The sequence below is a fragment of the Bos taurus genome, chromosome 18 (genome assembly GCF_002263795.3).
Source record: "Bos taurus isolate L1 Dominette 01449 registration number 42190680 breed Hereford chromosome 18, ARS-UCD2.0, whole genome shotgun sequence".
In the NCBI taxonomy this organism is placed as follows: domain Eukaryota; kingdom Metazoa; phylum Chordata; class Mammalia; order Artiodactyla; family Bovidae; genus Bos; species Bos taurus.
Genome location: NC_037345.1, coordinates 14425404 through 14448167, shown reverse-complemented (window position 1 = coordinate 14448167; position 22764 = coordinate 14425404). Strand labels below are relative to the sequence as shown.

At 47.3% G+C, this 22764-nt stretch overlaps 2 protein-coding genes across 9 annotated transcripts in view; one reads left to right on the top strand and one right to left on the bottom strand.

Moving 5' to 3' along the window:
- Positions 1-370: 370 nt before the first annotated feature.
- LOC112442271 (protein PRRC2A) lies at positions 371-21909 on the bottom strand. Its single transcript, XM_059877308.1, has 8 exons — positions 21884-21909; positions 14638-14852; positions 9929-10346; positions 8976-9015; positions 2612-2853; positions 2445-2534; positions 1220-2341; positions 371-1059 (listed from the first exon to the last, which is right to left on the bottom strand). Exons 1-8 carry the CDS (start codon positions 21907-21909, stop codon positions 987-989), a joined length of 2226 nt encoding a protein of 741 aa, XP_059733291.1. The 3' UTR covers positions 371-986.
- Positions 1645-22764, top strand: part of ANKRD11 (ankyrin repeat domain containing 11) — a 119667-nt gene continuing 98547 nt past the window's right edge. For 7 of the 8 annotated variants that reach the window (XM_059877402.1, XM_005218779.5, XM_005218780.5 and 4 more), the window contains exon 1: positions 1645-1910. The gene's annotated coding sequence lies outside the window, so the exon portion shown is untranslated. Of the gene's footprint in view, positions 2085-22764 lie in introns of all 8 variants that reach the window. The other variant, XM_059877400.1, reaches the window with a different exon arrangement.

Sequence of the window (22764 nt, the reverse complement as noted above, 5' to 3'; positions counted from 1 at the left end):
GTTAGGCCGCCCCTTTGCCCAGGGCGGTCCAACAGAAGCGGAATGCAGCCAGGAGATGTCATTTAAAATTCCTAAGTGGCTACAATTAAAAAGAAAAAAGAAGATTTCATTAATTTTAACACTATATTTTAATGCAATTGTCCCAAACACTATCATTTTCACATGTAGTAGGACTTCCCTGGTTGTTCAAAGAATCTGCCTGGAATGCAGGAGATGTGGGTTCTATCCCTAGGTTGGGAAGATCCTTTGGAGCAGCGCATGGCATGGCAACTCATCGCAGTATTCTTGCCTGCAGAATCCCATGGATTGAGGAGCCTGGTGGGCTACAGTCCATAGGGTTGCAAAGGGGGAGTGACTAAGCACACACACATGAAAAAAATACAAAGATTTACTTTTTTACATTTTACATTCTTTTCTTCACACCACACCTTCGAAACCCGATATTTTATATTCACAGCACATGTCAACCTGGACTTGCCACATTTCTAGTGCTTGTCACATGTGGCTAGAAGCCACCTTACTGGATATTCTCCACCACGTCTTACTCCTACTTCCTCTTCAGCCTTCTGGCAGCACCTTAAATGTCAAGCCACTGCTCAGACTAGACCTGATTTTCACTCAGTATTCCTTCATAACTCCCTATACTTTTCTTTCAAAGCACTTATCACAGCCTGTAATTAGGTACTTGTATTCAACGAAGGTGTGTCTTCCCTCCATGGTGAGAAACCACATGCTGGTAGATAGAGTTGCTGTTCCAGTTCGTTTCCAGTGCCTGATTTAGTGCCTGGCTGGTAAAAGACACTCAGTAAACATTTGTGAATTAATATGTTCAAAGGTTTCATTCTTTCCTTTTCTCTGCACTTCTTTTCGCTACTGTATATTTTTATCCATAGCTTCTGCTTCTGTGGAACTTCACTTTGTTTTTGCTTTAGTATGTTCTCAGATTACTTCTAGGCAAACTGCCTCCTTATTCATATTTCCTAATTTTAATTCCGTATTTGGTTGAAGTCAGTGTTTTTCTCTTCGGCCCCGCCGCGCGGCTGGAAGGATCTCCGTTCCCTTTAAAAAAGCAGATGTGAGAGGCGACTCGGTCGGTGGACGGTGGTCAAGCGTCCCTGTGCGAGCGGCAGGTGCAACCAGAGCAGAATGGTCTGGATGTGAGCTGACAGAGCACCAACTGCCCCTACCCGGCCCTGAACTCGCGGGCGCGCCTCCCTACCAGTGTGCGTCCCGCGACACCGCGCCTTCTACCGCCTTCCGCCCAGATCCGCTCCCGACCGTTCCCTTCGCCGCTTCCGGCACTTGGAAAGGCCAATCGTCATGTTCGAGGCCAAAAGACCCGCCCCCTTTGCGAAACACGTAGCCAATCCAGCTTCTCGCTACCTCGGAGACTCTTGCTCCTGGACGCACGACCTTGTCCAATCCAACCCCGGACGTCCTTCTGGTCCCGCCCCAGCCCGTCCTACAAACTGTCAATCTCGCCGTCTCCCTTGGTCCCATGCGCACTTCCTCTCCGACGCCGTGACGTAAGCAGCCCTGTGCCCGAACTCGGCGGACCAATGGTGGTGGCGGATACGGCGGGCCAATGGGAGGGAACGTCTCATGCTGCCGGCGCCGCCGCAGCCGCCGCCGGGTCCCGGAGCCAGAGGCCGCCCGAGCCGGAGCGCGATGGAGCGAGGGCCCCAAGCGGGGAGGCGCCGCCGAGCGCGCGGCCCGACGCCCCCTCAGTGAGAGCCAGACTGCCGCGGCGCCGCCCGAGGGCGGGCTCGTCTGCGCCCGCCTCTCCGGCGCTCGGAGCCCGCGCCGCCTTCCCGCTCGGGCCGCGGGCCGGTGACGGGCCGGGGCTGCATGGCCTCGCCCGCGCGCCGCCGCTGAGCCGCGGGCCAGAGCCGGAGTCGGAGCCGGAGCCGGTGAGAGCCGCGGCCGCGCAGGGATCGGGACGGGCGTGGGGCGGCCTCGCGGCCTGCAGGCCTTGCGCGCCGGGCGGAGCAGAGCGGCGGGCTCCTGCGGGCCTGGGGTCCAGGGTGTCCGGGGCAGTGGTGACGGCGCTCTGGGTCTCCGGGCGGACTTGTGCGGGGATTCAGGTGGGCCTGTGGGGGGCAGCCGGCGGGTCGACGGTGGTCTTCGGGCGGACTTGGGGGTCGGGGGCCGACGAGGCGCTCCATGCTGACCTGAGGGGCAGGCGAGGGCTAGGGTGGTCTCGGGGTGGGCCTGGAGGGCCCAGAGGGCCGACGAGGGGCTCTTGGCGGGCCTGGAGCCTTGGTGGGGGGCGGCTACAGGAGTCCTGGGCAGCCTTGAGGGGTAGAGGATGGACTGTGGGCGGGCAGGGGCCGACGGGGGTCTTCAGGGGTTCTGAGGAGCAGACAGGGGTTCGGGGCAGGCCTGAGGGGGGGCCGTAGGCGGCTGAGGGTGGGCTCTGGGTGAGCTTGCGAAGCCCGAGGGACCGACGGGGCGCTTCGGCTGGGCCTGGGGACCTGGGGGTCTCGGGGCAGCGCGAGGGGCAGATGGGGGGCCGTTGGGCGTTCCAGGCGGGCCTGGGGGACCAGGCAACCTTGAAAGGCCGGCCCAGAGCTGCGGAGGGCCCTGGGCACCTGGAGAGCGGGGCGCCGACCTCTGACCCGCGGGAGGGGCGCATTTGCGGTGTGGGCTGTAGTTGTTATTCCCAGCGTCCCTATTATTATCGCTGTTTTGAAATGGGAGCAGGCGGCTTCGGGCTCCAAGCCGGAGGGGGCGGGAGAGCCGGGGCCCTGGAGGGAGAGGGGGCGCTGGGGCCGCGGGAGGCGCGTGGGCCCGCGGAGGGGCAGGAATGCGGGGCAGCGGCGCGGGGGTGTTTCGGGGGGAGGGTAGGCGGGACTGGGGGCGGGTGGGAGGGAAGCGGCGGCGGCGGCTGCACCAGCAGCAGCCCTTGGCCTCAAGGAACAATGTGAGACGTTGCCTGAAATGTTAATTTCCGTTCCTCATTTCATCATCCCCTGGCAGGGCGGTAGCTGTGAGTGTGTGTGTGTGTATGTGTATGTGTGAGTGTGTATGTGTGAGTGTGTATGTAAGGTTGGCCCTGCCACATGGTTTCAGTCCCCTCTCAAAGAGGGATTGTGTTGAGTCTTGTATCGCTGGCGTTTTGCGGGGAGTCTTAATTTTTCTTGGGGGCTGCTCTTTTCCTGGTGTCCTGTCAAGCTTTTCTGCTTCTGTTGTGTTTCCTATCCCAACTTCCGAAGAGTTTTGGAAGAGGCTTTTGGAAGATTAAGCTGGCCTAAGAGGGCTCCGTGCTCTCAGAACCATTTTCTTTCTAGCAGTTCAGATGCAACAGGCTTAGGTTTCATGGTTTCTGTAGGCTTTGAGAAGCTTTATATTCCTTTGCAAGAATTTCTCCATAGTCAAATTTCAGACTTTCTTATGGTGAGAGGGTCTTCTGAAGTGACTTGCGCAATATCCTTCACATTCCTTCTCCACTGAGGAGTGAGAGTGTATGCAGTTGTTGAATTGCAGAACTTAAGACTTCTGATCCTTTGGTGGTGGTGGGGGGTGGTGATGAAATGCTCTTAGCCAAAAGATGTAAGATGATTCTGCTTGTGGAAAAAGTGCCATTGAAACAGTTACTATTTTTGGTTCCTGCAGACCCAGTCAATGGCATAACTTGGATAGTTCTAAATCAGAGACCCTGAGACTGCATTTGCTCTCTGGAGGACCTTGATTGCTCTTCCTCAGTGTTGCCATCCTGGAGGACCTGAGTTCTGTTTGTGTCTTTTGAGGATGATTGCACAAGTACTCTGGTATTACTTTGAAACTGTCGTTGGAGAAGAAAAAGGGAACACATCTTGCTCAACCTAGATTGTGACCCTTGGTCCCCCGCCCTCCATTCAGCTGTTGTCCGCCCTCTGTGGTGTCACGCTCAGGAGCAGGCTCGCCTTTGATAGGCTGGCTCTCTGGACAGAGGAAACAAAGACCAAGTTGCTGTGACATATTCCTCTGTTCTTTGTGCGTGCCTCCTGAGTTAGTTAAAAAGCTGCCCAAAGATAGTGCCAAATTTGCCCCAGATTTAGAACTTGGAAAAGGTCTTTTTCTTCTAAGTTGTTTTTTTTTTTTTTTTAATTGTGGGAAAATGTGCATAACAGGATTTACCAGAAGTTTGTTTTTAAAGGTGTCACGTAATCGTGAATTCCTCCTTTGCAGTTGTGCTGCTGGGTTGCCACTCTTGGATGTTTTTCTCTGGGTGTGCTGCGGGCCTGGCCGTGATAATCACACCGCACAGCAGGCCTTTCATCTCTCCAAACCAGATGGGCTGCTTGGGACCAGTGGCTGTCATCTCAGCTCTAATTACAGTGTTGATACAGTGGCAAGTAGAACTTTCTACACATAGACTTAAAGAAACTATGGTATTTGTATTGAAGAGTATTTGTCAAGATGCTTTGTGATCCTTGAGTTTTTAAGTACATTTGACATAGTAAGGTTCCATTTCATCCAGTATGAGAGAGGAGTTACTTTGCATAGGGTGGCACTGAGCCCATCATCAATTAAATAACATAATTAGAGAGTGTCAGTAAAGTTCAGGGCATAATCGTCATTTGTTGCCAAAATAAGTGTTTTGATCTGTCCATTATCCTGTGTAAGTCCCTTCATGTCTCAAATGAAAGTGTAATGGATGAACTTCCTTTAATAGCAAGATACTCGCGAGTTAATAGGTGAGACTGAAGCTGCACTGCTCGTCTGACCGCGCACCAGGTCAGTTCACTATTGTTATTCAGTCAGTGCTCTGTGGGGATCGAGCTCGGCCAGTTGGTAAACCTAACGCAAAAAATAAGTGAACACAAATAACTGAAAGTTAAACTGTCTTGAAATGTTTTCATATGTGTTCTCTTAATTTGAATTTCAAATGGAATTTCTTTGCAGTTCAACTTTTCCAGTTTTATCTTAAAGCTATACAGAAAAAAAAAGAGGTCAATCCCCGGCACCTGGAATGCAGGCAGTTAGAAAGCCTTTTTAAAAAGGCTTAGGGAAGGATCCACTTTAACATCTACTTTGTTAATTCTGATAGAGATGTTTCTATTCCAAGTGGTTTTGTTGTTGTTGTTTGGTGGATGTAATTCTTGATATCTTTTAAGCCAGAGTCAGGCTCAGCTGTGTACATAAATACATGTTTTTGTTAGCATTCTTCTGTGCTTTTCTTAACTCCCATTCTTCCCTCTCCACATTTAAAATTTTCTTCAAATTCACCTTTGGACCAAATAGGTTTTTTTTTTTTAATATATGACTGTGCTGGGTCTTCATTGCTGTGTGGACTTTTTCTCCAGTTGCAGTTCAAGCACTTTCCATTGCATTGGCTTCTCTTGTTGTGGGGCCCTGACTTTAGGTGCCCAGGCTTCAGTAGTTGCGGCGTGTGGGCTCAGTAGTTGTGGTGCAGGGGCTTAGTTGCTCCTTGGCTCTTGGGATCTCTCTGGACCAGGGGTGACATGTCTCCTGCATTGGCAGGCTGATTTTTTACCACAATAGTGTTTTATTTATTTAGTGTTTTATGTATATGCTAGAACTACAAGCATTTTTAAGAAAAGTGTCCCAGATGGTTATTAATCAGTCTAACCCTGATTGTGTGACCCCCCCCCCCCACCCCCCCACTTCACTCAGGTCTTTTCAACTCCTGATGCTTTGGCTCCATTGGCCTTTCATTTCCTAGATGACCCTCTGCCTGGACTAGGGTCTTGCTGAGTATCCATTATTGTCTCCTTTGCAAGTCTTCCCTACTTGCCCCCACCCCAAAACCTCTAAGATAACTCCTGCTCAGCCTTTGGGTCTTAGTTAAATATGCTTCCTCATGGAGTCTTCTCTATGTAATAGAGTCTTCTCTATGTAATACCCACCTTGTAATAGCCATGTAGAACTTGACAGTTGATCAGATGTGATTGGTTTGTATGTGCCCCGTGATAGCAGGGCTGTAAGCTTAATAAAGGTAGGCATGGTCTCTTTGTTATCAGAGTTGCAGGCTAGGAAGGACCATGGTCATAGAATTGCCTCAAGAAGTATTTGTTGAACTGTTCAAAGACTGTGTATGGAAGTATTTGAGTAATTTTGAAAGGATAAACTTAGGATTATGAACATTTATTTGACTGACTAGAAATTATGCTATGTACATTTTAGCTGTTTTCCCATTTGTTATCATTACAAGTTTACCTTTACAGTTTAGAGGATGGTTGGAGCATGGCTTTTACAGTTGGCACAAAACAAGAGACAAAAGAAAATGTCCGTAATTGAAGGCGGGTTCTCTTTGTGGAAGAAGAAGAATGTTCTCTGTGAAAGGAGTTTTGGTAGGACTGCTGTGTTGGGGCCACAGTCAGGCTGGCCAGGTGTACTTTGCTGCTGGTGCTGGTCGTGTGTCGTGTCAACAGTGGGTTAGTGTCATAGTGGAGTCCCTTGAAAGGTTTAGCGTTCTTTGATTTAGTTTTTAACTTCCTGAGCAGTTGTAATAAAAAAGGCCAAAGCAATATACATTCTCCAGAATGGAGGCAGCCCCCTTTATGTTATCCCTTATCCCCCTGCTCAGTTTTGGTATTTTAATGGAAAAAAAAAATCTCTTTGGGGAGAAATTCACGAAAATAGGGTTGTGTGTGGTTTATGTTTTCTAAAGTTTAAAAAATGAACCTGTTATGTACTTGGGAAAAGGTTGTTATTGAAAACCCGAATTGTGGACATAATTTGGGTGATAAAGACTTGAGTTCTTGGTTTAGATAACAGTAGGTTTAGGTTTGTGTGGTTTTAACATTTTAGGTGAGGGGGATTGGTTGTTTTTGAAACTAAAGACATCATTCTAGAACTTGAGAAAACGATCCGTTCCAACTATGATCCTTTGAATAAACAGTTAAGGGGGTTTTCGGTGTAAAAATACAAGAAGTCTGGCTTATTAATATAGCTCAGATATTTCAAGGGCTGAAATGACTGAAAGTCCTGTTGCAGGGGTACGGCTTCCGGGAAGCCCACCCCAGCCAGGATCGAGGTGAGCAGTGCTGTCTGAGTTACAGAGTGCCTGCTGGCTGGGCGAGACCCGCATGTCCAGTCCTGCCCTTGGCATCTGTGCAGTGAATTAGTTATTATCCTGAAAATCTGTAGGTGTTCTTTTTCCACTTGTAAAAAAACCAGTGTGCACCTCATCATGACATAACATTGGCCTTTTCTTAACTAAAAACATTTTTGATCACTTAGATTGAAAAAGAAGTGTTTTTTTGGTCAAGGTTAACTAAAATTCATAAAATCCTTCCTTCTCCAGCCACTTGTTCAACTAAAAAAGGTGACCTTTAAGAAGGGCTGGGATTGAAATTTAATTTGTAAATGCCTAATAACTTTCTGATATCAGAGATTATTTTTCATCTAAAATGCAGCAAGTAGATTGTCCTCAGCTCGTCAGTAGAGAGTGTCCTGTCCTCTTCCCCTTCCAGTGGTCGTCTTCAGACCCAGAATATGAATGTGCTGGAATAATGAACATTTCTAAATAATGAGGACATTGCGGGAAGGTGCTTGGTTCATAAGGTTTGGGCTAAAGTTACAGTGTTTTTGTTTTTTCTTTTTTACTTCATTCATATCCAGCAAAGTAAAACTTTCATTTAATTCAGGGTGAAAAAGTAGACTTGAAGATATTATGGCTATATTGTGTAAACTTACCTAAAACAGAGAGCATGAAAAATGCAGTGGAGAACCTTATTACTCTTAAGAAATTAAGCCTTGCTAGTGTGTTTCTAAATGTGGTTTTACATCCTGTAAAACAGGAAGTAAAAATAAAAACTCAACAAAACCCCAAGACACCGCTCTTGAAGGAATTAACTAAAAAAAAAAAATTACTAAAACGCCTGACTAATTAAAGGATGTGCAGAACATTTTAAAAGAAATCCTATCCTTTTGGATGCTTACAGAGGAGAACGGCCAGCCTTAGGGGTTGGAAATTGTAGCCCTCAAGGTGATTATGTTTTCAAGGAATTTCTAGACTTTGTGAATTCTTTGTTTGCCAGAGTTGTATGATTGGCTCCTAATATATTTAATTTTAGCTTGCCTACATAGATATTTCCATTATCTTTAAAAGAGTCCATCTAGAATTTGAAGTTTTTGAGTTTAGAGGTTAATATATGAAATATGCTTAAACTCAGAATGTTTTCTTATGGGGAGATTTTTTCCCTAATACTTGGGAAAGGTGATCTTTGAAGTGTCTTATCATTTAGTATGAAACTTAGAAAAGTAACATGTGCTTTCACTCATATCCTGAGTGATTTCAGCAGCTGTGACCTTAATGAGGTACATGTGAACTTTGTTTTTCTTTGGTAAAGTGATTAGATCTGATTCTGCTGAATCTGGGTTCTCATCAGATGACTGACTTTTTAAAGATTATGTTTAAGCAGTAACTAATCTTTAAAAAAAAGTTATTTAATGGCATAGTGAAATTTTAAAAAGTTGGGGAGAAAAATCTCTTAGAATTTAACCCATCACACCTCCTTTTCCTTGATGTTTTTCTTCTAAGCCTCCAAGTCTGTTGGGTGGAGGGAGGTGGGACCCGGAAGGGAGGTGGAGGGGTGGGGGCTGACTCAGGCGGCTGTGCAGGGTGGGGAAACATGGTCTAAGGGTTTGGAGAAGGGCTTGTGAGTTTTCCGTTTCAATGCTGTCACTGCTTATTTTCTGTGACTGTGTAACAAATGACCAGGGCTGGTTCCTTCTGCCAGTTCCAGGGAGACTTAATTTCCTTGCCTCTTCATCTTTTGGAGGCTCTTCACATGGACCCTTCCTCCGTCTTTAAAGCTGGCAACCTTGCATCTCTCTGACCTTATTCCAAAGTCACGTCCTCCTTTGACTCTCTTCTGCCTCCGTCTTCGACTTTTAAAGACCCCTGTGATTATGTTGGGCTCACCAGAATCATCCATGGTAGTCAGTCCCCTGTCTGCTGATTACTAGCCTGAGATGTCTAGAGGTGCCAGGGATCAGGATGTGGACCTCTCTGGGGGAGTTACTCTGCTGACCGCACTAGGCTCGGCGTCCTTAGATGCTGTCCTTACAGGTGAAGTTGGGTCAGGTCAGTGTGCAGTAGGCGCTGGCACTCGGCCTCGGTTCGTCAGAGCTCTCTTGATTCCTGGAGGACGCAGTATCATCCATCAGCTAGTGTAGTTTGGCATTGACAGGGTATGGTGAAATGCACATTTTGTATGTGCACACTGTTTTATTTTAAAATTTTATTTAAAAATTTTAATTTCATTTAAAAAATTAAATGTCATCTTATTTTTTTGGTTGCATCACTTGGCATGCAGTATTTTAGTTTCCTGACCAGGGAATGTGTGCCCCCTTGCAGTGAAAGCGTGGTCTTAACCACTGGACTGTTGGGAAGTCTCAAGGTTTTGTTTTAAATAAACTTTCTTTTTTGGAATAATTTTAGATATACAGAAAAGTTGCAAAAATAATAGACAGTTGCATTATATTCTTTATTCAGGTCCTCTATTATTAATATCTTACATAGCAATGTTAAGGTTGGCAAAGCTGAGAAATTAGCGTTGATACGTTATGCTGTTAATTCAACCCCTGATGCATTTAGATTTCACTCACTTCCCACTAATGTCCTTTTCCTTCTCCAGGATCCCACATGGCATTTAGTTGCATGTCTTCTTAGTCTCCTCCTGTCTGTAACAGTTTTCCAGGCTTTCCTTGTTTTTCATGACCTTGGCAGTTGTGAAGAGTACCGTCTTTGTTTTTTCTGTCGTTGTAACCATTCACCCATTTGGCACTGTGTAAAGCCACTGTGTATCGGCAGTTGTGTAGCTGACTTCTGGTTTTTCTGAATGTGGCCTGCTGTGTATTGGGAGGATAGTTGGGAACTGGGGTGAGTACACGTCTTAGGGAGGGGCCTCTGAGACTGGATAGACAGCTTTCCCCACGTTCCACTGATGTAGTCAGATGTTCATTGGCTGCTCACTGTGTGCAGGACTGCATGGTGGATGCAGGGAGAGGAAGGAGGATGTGGGGCCGGAGCTGCCTGTGGGGGCCAGGGCACTGCGAGCTCTGGGAGGTGTGCTGGAGGAGGCGCTCTGGTGCGCAGAGCAGGGGCAGCAGCAGAGTCAGAAGCCTCTGGACAAAGGCAGGCAGGACGGGTGGTAACGTGAGGACGGCCTGGAGCCCATGCAGGAGCCGGTAGCAGCCGAAGCCAGGAAAGTAGAGCGCGGTCTGAGTGTGTGTTCTGGGGATGAGGGCCCTGCTGATGGGGATGGGGAGGCGGAGACCACACATGGAGTGGGTGGTGTCAGAGAGGCTAGAGGAACGCCAGTGCATGGTGGGCAGGAAGGCTTGGCAGCGAGCGCCCGGCGCCTGGATCTGGGGCCGGGAGAAGGCAGCATCTAGGGCTCGGGCGGAGGGAGAGTGGCCAGGTGGCCACTGCTCATGAGAGGCCCTGCCTCATGTTCTGGCTGTTCTTGTCCCCCTGTTGTCCTTTGCTTTGGGATGAATATCAGGTTTAAAAAGGTCTCAGTGGAAGAGACACTGTTAGGGAAAGTGGGAACACCATTTTATGGGGAAAAGTATATGATGACGACCAGAAAGAGATAGATGACAGGGTTGAGATTTTGCTGTAGGAATGATGCCTGAGTTCACATACATGGCAGAGATGCTGTCCTGGGAAAGTGACCGAGGAATGAAATATGTTTGCTGGATCCTGGCCAGAGGCCACTCAGGGGACAGGGAGGGCCTCCCATCATAAAGCGGTCCTCAGAGCGTCCAGGGAATCTTGAAAGTGGGCTGTGTGGGCAGGATGGTGTTTCCTGACAAGTGTTGTTGTACATACTTGAGGGTCGATTGAGAGGGATGACCAGTTTTATGGAAGGTGCCCTGCCTGTGGAGCTGTGACAGACCCAGGTGCCCCGTCTCTGGTGCTTGCCCCACTGCAGGGAGGAGTGGGCCACTCCCCAGGAGCCTGCGATTGGCTCAAACACCTCTTTTGTCCCATACATTCAACTGCAGGCCCAGCAGAGTAGCTCTGGGTCCTCAGAGTAGCTCTGAGTAGTAGGAGCTGGAGAAGCAGCCTGCGGTGGAGGTGGTGGATGTATCCAGAGGAGAAAGACCGCCCTATCTTAGGCTTCTCTTGGATGCTGTCTGCTTTGTGTCTCTCATAGTTCTGCGCACATGTTATGCACATAGGATTAGATGCTTAGCCAGTGTTTGCCCAGAAGATCAATGTTAAAAGGCTCTCGGCTGCGAAAGGAGTGGCACCTGGCAGGAGAGCCTCAGTGTTCTGCTTGGAGCTCGTGTGCTTTGAGGCTGCGTGGGGGCCTGCTTGCGTGAGAGTAGGCGCGGTTGGTTGGCTTCACGCCATCAGAACAGAGCTTCTGTCCTGCTCTGTCACAGCACGCTGGTCATGTGCCGTGTCACAAGGACTTCGTCCTTTGGTCTGACCGTGGGCGGGGCAGCAGTGACACTCAGGGCGTCTGGCTGCTGGCCTTCAGCGGGGGATGGTCTCTGTAGGCTGTACTGTTTCTGGCAGGGCCCTGAATTGCTCACAGTCTCATCACAGATGCAGAAGTGGACGTTTGGGGCTGCTCAGCTGCGAGGTGCTTGGCTTTGTGTTCATTCTCACTCACGCTCTCCCTGCTCTGCCAGGTCCCCATGTCACCACCCCTCCATGACAGTAGAACATCTCACCTCTGCCGGCTGACAGCTGCTGCTCCCTGGAGGGAGAGAGCTTGTCTTCATCATTGCTTCTGAACTAACTGCAGTGATGATGGCTGCGCAGCAGCACAGAAGTGGGGCCGGGGTGGGCAGGGGCTCAGGCGGCTGGTGCCCTCTGGCCTTTTCTCGCCCTCCCTGAGGCAGGCTTGGCACTATTTCTTTGTTTATCCAGGGCTGCTTTTGAGGGTTGGGCTTTCAGCGAAGAGGGTTCTGTAAAAATAACTTGAAAAAAAACAAAAATGCAGACAGGAAAGGAATATTCTGTGATTTTAAGATGTAAATGTCCTTGGAGACTCGAGGCCACAGAAGCTACTGCAGCCTTGGTGTCACTGCAGCTGCACACCATGCTAGTGACTTGCTCTACTGACACCTGTAAGTTGGTATTTGTTAAACCTCATTTATAAAAGCTCCTAAACAGGCAAAGGCTACTTGGTTTCCAAGTGTTTGCAAGTGGGGCTGAAGTCCATGTTTGGGTTGTTGGTTTTAAGCTAAGGAAGCAGTCTGTGCTCCCCCCAGCCCCGTCCATAGACTCTGTTCTTACTGAGCTACTTGCAGGCTGAAGTCCTCCTAGCAGCAGATACCAGCTGCAGGGGTGCCAGGTGTCTGTACTAAGGGGCCAAGCTTCGCAAGCTTGGAAATGGCAGCTTCTGTCTTCTCGGTGGAGGCTGGAAGTGGGTTGTGGGGCTCTAAAGGAGGCGAAGAGATTTGTAGCAAACAGATTAATGTTGACGAGTTTATTTCCTGCCTGGCGTCTGGGTGTTTACAGGGCAGTGACCTGAGAGCTGGCTAGGACCCATGTCCTTACCGAAAGCTAAGGTACCTTCTAAACTTCTCATGTAGATGACTGTCGTTAGTGGCTACATTCCCTAAACTGTAGCTTTACTGCTGAAAATACAGCTAGTCACCTATAAGATTTAGAGCTGAGTCACACAGATGAGACTTTGCTCACGAGACTTTTCCCCCTTGGATTAAATGAATTTCCATTTTGACTTGGAAACCTAGCCTGTAGTTCAGAGAAGTAAGCCCTCATTGTTAATAGTTGATGTTGTCTAGTGAGTAGATTCTCTGGGTATTGTCCCTGCATCAGAGGGGAGAAAAGGCTGTCCTGGCCCTTGTAGGGAGAGCACGTCAGATTCTTTGCCCAAAGGCTCCCTGTGCTGTGTGGGCGAGGTGGTGCTGGCTGGTTTCATCCCTAGGGGCCTATTTTGCAAATGTTACAGACTGATTAAGTAATGAAAACTACTCTTTGGGGATGTAAAATGTAAAAGTCAAGTTAATTCTAGATGTTAGCAAATTTATGTTAATAATTTGGTTTAATTTAAAAAGAAAACTATTACCAAAGTGGAAAGAAAATGTATGGAATTGGGAGAAAATACTTGTAAACCATGTATTTGATAGGGAGTTAATATCCAAAATATAGAAAGAGCTCATACAACTCAATAGCAAAAAAACAAATAATGCAATTTAAAAAATGGCCAAGGGACCTGAGTAGAGATTGTCCCAAAGAAGGTATATGAACGACCAACAGGCATATGAAAAGGTGCTCAGCATCACGAATCATCAGGGAAGTGCACATCAAAATGACAGTGAGCTGTTACCTCACACCGTCAGAGTGGGCTGTTACCAACAAGACAGCTAACAAGTGTTGGTGGGATGTAAACTGGTACAGCCACCGTGGAAACAGTGACGGCTCCTCAAAAAAGGAAAACTAGAACGGTTGCATGAGCCAACAGCCTACACCTAAGTATTTATCCTAAGAGAATGGAAATGCTACTTTGAAAAGATATATGTTCATTGAAGCATTATTTTCAATAGCTAAGATAGAGAAACAACTGAAGTATCTGTTGATAGATAAATGAATAAGGGAAATGTAGTACAGATATCCAGTGGAGTATTACTCAGCCATAAAAGCGAGGCACGCCTGTCGTTTGCAACAACATGGATGGACCTTGAGGATATCATGTAAGTGAATCAGTCAGAGAAAGACAAATGCTGTATAAGCTCATTTATGTGTGGGATCGAAAACAAAAGAAAACAAAACACTGAAGTCTTAGAAAAGAGGCGGAAGGAGGGGAGAGGGGAACTCGAGGAAGGTGGTTAAGAGGTACAAACCCAGCTGTAAGACAGCTGAGTTCTGGTGTGGTGTGCCACACCCAGGAGAGGAAGGCCTGAGCGTCTTCAGGGAAAGGAGAGGGTATTTTCTTTTTCTTTTGTTTGTTTGTGTCTAATGAGAAGATGGACATCAGCTGAACCTAGTGTAATCATTTCACAATGTCTGTTAATCAGACCATCATGCTGTGCACCTTCAATTTATATAGTAATCTAAGTTATTTTTCAGTAAAATGAAAAAAATACCAAAGTTGACTACAAGATCTAGTTGTGGGAATGCAGAGGGCAAGCCTGCCCATGGCCCACCTGGGGACCGCTCTGCGCCTGTCCTTGTTAGTATATCTGTACCTGTATTTGCTTAAAAAGATAACAAGGTAAACACAGTTTATAAGTTGAGGTTATACAGAAGCAAGTGTTAAGTGCTGATGAATCTAGGAAGTCGGCTGCTTTAAATAGCCTTCAGTTTCATTAAAAGTCACTTTGAGTAGTAGGATATTTTTATATCGGGTCATATTTGTTTTATGCAGGAACAAAACTGCCCTCTAGTGACCCTACACTTTCCCGAGGTCAGTTATCTGACACTGAAACCCTTAAGGACTGAGTCTCCAGGGACTGAGTGTTGGGTGGGGGACACATGGGGAGCAGGAGGTGTGGTGTCCGTGCCAGTGGTGGGATGTTTACCTGCTTGGGATCGTTGATGTTGGTGCCCAGGTGTGTCACCGTGAGATGTCTCAGTTTAGGCACGGTGAGCTTTCCAGATCCCCTCATCCTGGAGAACTTCAGAACAATCAAGGCTTCGTTCTGCCGAGGGGTGGTACCTCGAGGTTAGCGTTATAACGAGGGCTTTTCATTACTTACCTAGAATGGTGATGACAAAGGTAGGAAGCAGCTGCTGGTGGTTGGCAGACTTGACCAGGAGTGGGTACGTGTGAGCAGCACTCTCCAGCAGCCCGCGGTGGAGCGGGCGTGAGGCAGGGAGCAGCCCCACCAGTGCGTGCCTGTCCCCCCGCCGGGGAGCTGCCCGTTGGGGCAGGACGTCCAGGTTGCCTCCAGTGGCAGCCAAGCCCTGAGAACTTGTGGGGAAGGTTCACGTGTGGGCTGAAGGCATCAGATTGGTTAAGGGTGCAGGGCCTTTACTTTTTACTGAGGTGTTTGGAATAGGATGTCTTATTTTTAGACAGATTTGAGGGATTTCAAAAGAAAACCCAGCTCCAACGCTTTGGTTTTACTTACCCTCCAGTTCTTGTCTATCCCTCTCTCTCATTTTTGAGTGTTTGTTCACACGTGCCCTCCAGTTTTGTCAGACATGACTGTAAAGGTAAGGTCCTCAAGGCTTGGGGACTGCCAACCCGGAGGGCCCTGTGTGTGCTACTCCCCAGAACCCATGTCCAGGCTGGGTGGGCAAGCACCCCGTCACTGCTTCTGTGCCCTGTCCGTGGTGTCCCGATGGAGACTGTTCCTGTAGAGGTGGGTGCAGAACCAACTTACTGAGCACTCCCCGCAGTAAGCCATTTCCCTCTTCCCTTGGTTTCTCTGGAAGCCATAAGTTGGAGATAGAAGAAAACACACCAAAAAAACAAATACAAGGTCTAATTTTTCAGATTTAAAATGTATCAGTCATGGGACCTGTTTTCCCATGGAGCACAGCTAATAATATTCAAAGATATATTGTCACCAGTGCTCTGACAGCATGTGGGTGAAAGAAGAGAAATGCAGGCTGGAGAGAGAAGGGATTCTAGCTCTGTCCCCACAGTCTCCCACATCCTGGGAAGCTGGTTAGTCCAGGCCCTCACCACTGAGAAAGCTTAATGCTTCTTACTCGTGGGTGAGACCTTTGTGTTCGGTGTGTGGGCTCAGGGAAGATGTAGTAGAAACAGGCTCATCAGGCAGGGGGCCCCTCGTCTTAGGTGCCTTGACACTGACCCGTGCTTTCCGGAAGCAGCTTAGAAAGCTCTTGCCTGCTGCGTTGGTTTTGCCTTTCACTTGTTCATTTTTAGGTGGAGTCCTCTTTAGGCGCTCTAGTATAGAGGTGGGGGCTGTCGTCTCCATCTGTATGTTCTTAGACTTTTCTCATCCTTTGTTGTTGCTGTTCAGTTGCTAAGTTGTATCCAGCTCTTTGTGATCCCATGGACTGCAGCACGCTAGGCTTCCCTGTCCTTCACTATCTCCTGGAGTTTGCTCAGATACATGTCCATTGAGTTGGTGATGCCATCCAACCATCTCATCTCCTGTTGCCCCCTTCTCCTCCTGCCCTCAGTGTTTCCCAGCACCAGGGTCTTTTCCAGTGAGTCAGCTCTTTGCATCAGGTGGCCAAAGTATTCTCATCCTTTGGTTTTTAAAAAAATTTTATTGTGATAAGACTTCCCTGGTGGCTCAGATGGTAAAGCGTCTGTCTACAATGCGGGAGACCCAGGTTCGATCCCTGGGTTGGGAAGATCCTCTGGAGAAGGAGATGTCAAAGTACTCTTGCCTGGAAAATCCCACAACAGAGGAGTGTGGTAGGCTACAGTCCATGGGGTCACAAAGAGTTGGACCCAACTGAGCAACTTCATTTCACTTATTGTGATAAAATGACATAAAATTGACCATTTTAACCACTTCAAATGTCCAATTCAGTGGCATTAAGTACATCAACAGTGTCATTTGACCATTATTGCTGTTTCAGAACTCCTTCACCTCTGCTCAGGGAGACTGTCCCAGCTTCCCTTCCCGCATCTCTATGAAACTGACTTGTCTAGAGGGCCCTGGACGTGGATTCTGCATACTTAACCCTTTGTGCCCGGCCTCTTCTCCTTGGCGTGATGTTTGCATGGTTCATCCCTGTTGTGGCGTCATTTCCTCCCTTGTAAAGGCTGAATTGTGTGTATAGAACACGTTTTGTTTCTCCTTTTCTCTGTTGATGGTTAGGTTTCCATGTTTTGGCTGTTCTGAATAGTGCTGCTGTGAACATGCGTGTGCAAATACTGGTTTAGGTTCTGCTTTCAGTTCTTTTGGGTGCACACCCAGAAGTGGGATTGGTGGATCACATGGTGGTTCTGTGTCTAACTTTTGAGGAACTGCCGGAGTGTTTTCCACAGCAGCTGCACCAGTAACACTCTTTTTTTTTTTTTTTAAGAAGCCCCTTTTTTTTAAAAGAGGACGGAATGGTAAAATAAACATCCTGTATGTATCATTTAGATTTAACAGTTAGTATCTTGCCGTATTTGCTTAATTATTATGTTGTTGAAATATTTTAAAGCAAACTACAGGTCCATAAAAACTTCACGTAGGCCCGTTACTCACACAATCACGTTACCTTTGTCATACTAAACGGAATAAACTAATTCCCTATCATCTGATACCCAGTGTAACGAGTACTTTTAGTTGATTTTGTAAGTACCTATTACTAAGTTCAGCAAACTTGAGTGGAAAAAAAAATGTTTTAAATTTTTCCTTCAATTAAAATTATTTATTTATTTATTTGGTAGCACTGGGCTGTAGTTGCAGCATGTGGGATCTAGTTCCCTGACCAGGGATTGAACCCAGGTCCCCTGCATTGGGGGCACAGAATCTTAGCCACTGGACCACTAGGGAGTCCATTTCTCCAATTTTTTAGTATGAAAATTTTCAGAAATATAAAGAGTCAGGAAGAGTACAGTGATCACCCATGTGCTACCATCTAGATTCAACTCTTGTTAATAGTTTGCCCTGTTTGCATTGTCTGTGGGGTGTGTACACTGCCTGGCAATTTGGAAACGAGAGGTAGACCTTCTGACATCTCACCCTCACCAGTATCTTGAGCTGTTTAGTGCTGTGGGCTATAGCACAGCTTGTGGGGGCCCTACTTGGGTCCTAGCTGACCCCAAGCCATGTTTACACCTTTCCTTTAGGGTCTTTAGCATTAGGCACCCTGTTTGTTTCTTACTCCTGAAGCCAGATCAGTCACCCATAGATGGAAGAACATCCTTGAGTTGTCTAGCTCTGGGGTCTGACTTGTTCTTCCTCTGTCCTGTGTTTCCTGTTAACTGGTTGAAAGTCTGGATGCAGTTCAGTTCAGTTCAGTTGATCAGTCATGTCTGACTCTTTGCGACCCCATGAATCGCAGCACGCCAGGCCTCCCTGTCCATCACCAACTCCCGGAGTTCACTCAAACTCACGTCCATCGAGTCGGTGATGCCATCCAGCCATCTCATCCTCTGTCGTCCTCTTCTCCTCCTGCCCCCAATCCCTCCCAGCATCAGAGTCTTTTCCAGTGAGTCAACTCTTCACATGACGTGGCCAAAGTACTGGAGTTTCAGCTTTAGCATCATTCCTTCCAAAGAAATCCCAGGGCTGATCTCCTTTAGGATGGACTGGTTGGATCTCCTTGCAGTCCAAGGGACTCTCAACAGTCTTCTCCAACACCACAGTTCAAAAGCATCAATTCTTCGGCGCTCAGCCTTCTTCACAGTCCAACTCTCACATCCATATGTGACCACAGGAAAAACCATAGCCTTGACTAGACGAACCTTTGTTGGCAAAGTAATGTCTCTGCTTTTCAATGTGCTCTCCAGGTTGGTCATAACTTTTCTTCCAAGGAGTAAGCGTCTTTTAATTTCATGGCTGCAGTCACCATCTGCAGTGATTTTGGAGCCCCCCAAAATAGTCTTGACACTGTTTCCCCATCTATTTCCCATGAAGTGATGGGACCAGATGCCATGATCTTTGTTTTCTGAATGTTGAGCTTTAAGCCAACTTTTTCACGCTCCTCTTTCACTTTCATCAAGAGGCTTTTGAGTTCTTCTTCACTTTCTGCCATAAGGGTGGTGTCATCTGCATGTCTGAGGTTATTGATATTTCTTCTGGCAATCTTGATTCCAGCTTGTGCTTCTTCTAGCCCAGCGTTTCTCATGATGTACTCTGCATATAAGTTAAATAAGCAGGGTGACAATATACAGCCTTAACGTACTCCTTTTCCTATTTGGAACTAGTCTGTTGTTCCATGTCCAGTTCTAACTGTTGCTTCCTGACCTGCATATAAGTTTCTCAAGAGGCAGGTCAGGTGGTCTGGTATTCCCATCTCTTTCAGAATTTTCCACAGTGTATTGTGATTCACACAGTCAAAGGCTTTGGCATAGTCAATAAAGCAGAAATAGATGTTTTTCTGGAACTCTCTTGCTTTTTCAACGATCCAGCGGATGTTGGCAATTTGATCTCTGGTTCCTCTGCCTTTTCTAAAACCAGCTTGAACATCTAGGAGTTCACATTCACGTACTGCTAAAGCCTGGGCTTGGAGAATTTTGAGCATTACTTTACTAGCGTGTGAGATGAGTGCAATTGTGCGGTGAGCATTCTTTGGCATTGCCTTTCTTTGGGATTGGAAGGAAAACTGACTTTTTCCAGTCCTGTGGCCACTGCTGAGTTTTCCAAATGTGCTGGCATATTGAGTGCAGCACTTTCACAGCATCATCTTTCAGGATTTGAAATAGCTCAACTGGAATTCCATCACCTCCACTAGCTTTGTTCGTAGTGATGCTTTCTAAGGCCCACTGGACTTCACATTCCAGGATGTCTGGCTGTAGGTGAGTGATCATACCATCGTGATTATCTGGGTCATGAAGCTCTTTTTTGTACAGTTCTTCTGTGTGTTCTTGCCACCTCTTCTTAATATCTTCTGCTTCTGTTAGGTCCATACCATTTCTGTTCTTTATTGAGCCCATCTTTGCATGAAATGTTCCCTTGGTATCTCTAATTTTCTTGAAGAGATCTCTAGTCTTTCCCATTCTGTTGTTTTCCTCTATTTCTTTGCATTGATCTCTGAGGAAGGCTTTCTTATCTCTCCTTGTTATTCTTTGAAACTCTGCATTCAGATGTTTATATCTTTCCTTTTCTCCTTTGCTTTTCACTTCTCTTCTTTTTGCAGCTATTTGTAAGGCCTCCCCAGACAGCCATTTTGCTTTTTTGCATTTCTTTTCCATGGGGATGGTCTTGAACCCTGTCTCCTGTACAATGTCATGAACGTCAGTCCGTTGTTTATCAGGCACTCTGTCTATCAGATCTAGGCCCTTAAATCTATTTCTCACTTCCACTGTATAATCATAAGGGATTTGATTTAGGTCATATCTGAATGGTCTAGTGGTTTTCCCTACTTTCTTCAATTTAAGTCTGAATTTGGCAATAAGGAGTTCATGATCTGAGCCACAGTCAGCTCCTGGTCTTGTTTTTGTTGACTGTATAGAGCTTCTCCATCTTTGGCTGCAAAGAATAAAATCAGTCTGATTTTGGTGTTGACCATCTGGTGATGTCCATGTGTAGAGTCTTCTCTTGTGTTGTGGAAGAGGGTGTTTGCTATGACCAGTGCGTTCTCTTGGCAGAACTCCATTAGTCTTTGTCCTGCTTCATTCCGTATTCCAAGGCCAAATTTGCCTGTTACTCCTGGTGTTTCTTGACTTCTTACTTTTGCATTCCAGTCCCCTGTAATGAAAAGGACATCTTTTTTGCGTGTTAGTTCTAAAAGATCTTGTAGGTCTTCGTAGAACTGTTCAACTTCAGCTTCTTCAGCTTACTGGTTGGGGCACAGACTTGGATTACTGTGATATTGAATGGTTTGCCTTGGAAACGAACAGAGATCCTTCTGTCATTTTTGAGATTGCATCCAAGTACTGCATTTCAGACTCTTGTTGACCATCATGGCCACTCCATTTCTTCTAAGGGATTCCTGCCTGCAGTAGTAGATATAAAGGTCATCTGGATTAGAGTTGGGTTAAACATTTTTACCTTTTTGGGTAAAAATATTCAAGTACTGACAAAAAGTCGCCTCACTGATGACTTCTAGGTTGCACAGTGACTTGTATGTCGTTCTAGTAGAAAGACCTCGTGGTCCCACCTTAGCCAGGCGATGAAACTCAGTGTCACCGATGCCGTGCTTGGTGTTGTCTGTGAGCTGTGCTGATGTGTTAGAATTTTTATTTATTTACTTATGGCTGCACTGGGTGTTTGTTGCTGCGTATGGGCTTTCTCTAGCTGTGGCGAGCAGGAGCTACTCTCTGGTTGAGGTGCACAGGCTTCTCATCGTGGTGGCTTCCATTGCTGTGGATCACGGATCCTAGGAGCTTGGGCTTCAGTAGTTGTGACCCATGGGCTTAATTGCCCCATGGCTTGTAGGGATCTTCCTGGACCAGGGATTGAACCTGTGTCCCCCGTACTGGCAGGTGGACTCCCAGCCTCTGGACCTCCATGGAAGTCCTGTGCTGTTGTGTAACCTGTGTTAGTGACCACAGGCAGTGAGGAAGCCTTGCTTGGGTCCTGGTTTGCAGGGAGAGAACAGAAGAGCTTTAAAAAAAATGTTTTGAACTACGTGTCAGTTACACCTCAATTAAAGTGTTTTGAGGACACATGGACATTTAAATGTGAACCAGGTGTCAGGTGGTATTGGTGAGTCATTGTTAATTTGCTCAGGTTTAAGAGTGATTTCTTGGTGGAGAGGCCACAGAGGCTGCTCGTGGGCGGACTTTCACCCGTTTGACCAGCTGTGTGTGGTCCAGGTGCCGGCCTGTGCACCCGTGTTTGTGTGTTCTCTGCCCAGAGGGAACAGTGTGTCTGGTCCCCACTCAGCACTTCTGATGCCCTCAGAGAGCCCAGCTTCTCTGGACTTGAGGTCTGCTCTGCTGTGAGCACAGCGAGGACTGCTTCCAGGGGACACTTCCAGGGCTTGCGTCACGTGATCCGAGGGAACATGGAAGTAACCCCAGCAGCTGGACAGGTATGTGTGTGTGGGCCTTGCTGGCCTAGGGTTTTCAGACCAAATAGAAAGCAAAAATTCCTCTGCTTTGGACTGTTAAGAGTTGTGGTGATAGGGTAGATCACCCCTGCTGTGATGGCCAAAGCTGTACTGTCTTGTCTTCCCAGTTTTTTTTTTTTTTCCCACTTTAGTCTTTATGCTCGAGTTTCTGTTGAAAACAAGGTTTTCTCTGTGGGCTGGCACAGGAAGCCTTGGTTCCTGTCCCCCAGTGCTGAGCTCCAGGGCACTTCCTTCACATCCCTTGGGTGGCCTCGTGTGTGTGAGTGTATGAGTTTGTGTGGATAGATGCTTTTCCGTACTTTGTTTTTTTTCCACTTATTCTTTGAGTTTGTTCTGTGTTAATACCTGTGGAGCTGCTTCATGTTTTCCATCGTGGTAACGTATATGTGCCACAACTTACCTAACTTGCCTGTTCCTGATGGACATTTTCTTGTTTCCAGCATCTCGCTGTGACAGAATGACAGCTTTGTGCACCCTTCTGGTATGAGTGTCAGCTGTGGGTTCCATTCCTAGGATTGTGAGGTCAGGGCTTTGCTGAGACTGTGTTGGCTCACGGCCCACCAGTGGGATCTGAGTGCTTTTGATTTGTTTTAAAAGCAGCGCAGTTCTGACCTTTGAGAGGTCTGTCAGGATGGCCAGGCTTTCTGAACAGATGAAAGCTTCCGTACATTGAGGGACTGGTATTTGGTGGGTGTTTGTATTTTAGAGATTTCTCTCTAGAAAAGGCTGAAAAAGTCATTGGTTAGAGAGTTAGTCTTACTAAAATTTGTCATGGTTTTAGTTTGTAGTAAAGCTGGCAGCATCCGCACATTCATTAGATCGTGAAGGTCCTTTTGGACCACAGAACGCGCGTAACCATGGTGAGTGCCCGCCCCTCCGGACTCAGGTACCTTCAGACCAGCGTGTGGGTCAGGAGGGGAGAGGATGGCATCTTGCAGGCTATCTTTCTTCTCTTTGGGTTGGAGAGTTTCCAGACATAACTGGAAACTGGTCTGGGGAAGGAATGCCAGTCAAGGTGCAGGGGTGGGCCTTGTGTTGGTCATGGGGTCAGTTGCTGGCCCAGGCCTTTTCTCTGGCCTGTGTGAGGACGGCAGTGATCACAGTGCTATTGGCAGGCGAGATGCTGGAGCCTCTCTGTGGAAGAACCAGTCACCCCTGGTCAGGCGGGAGGGGGGCAGCCCGGTGCCCGCGTCAGCCGTTGCTGCTGTGGGGAGAGCCTTGTCCGT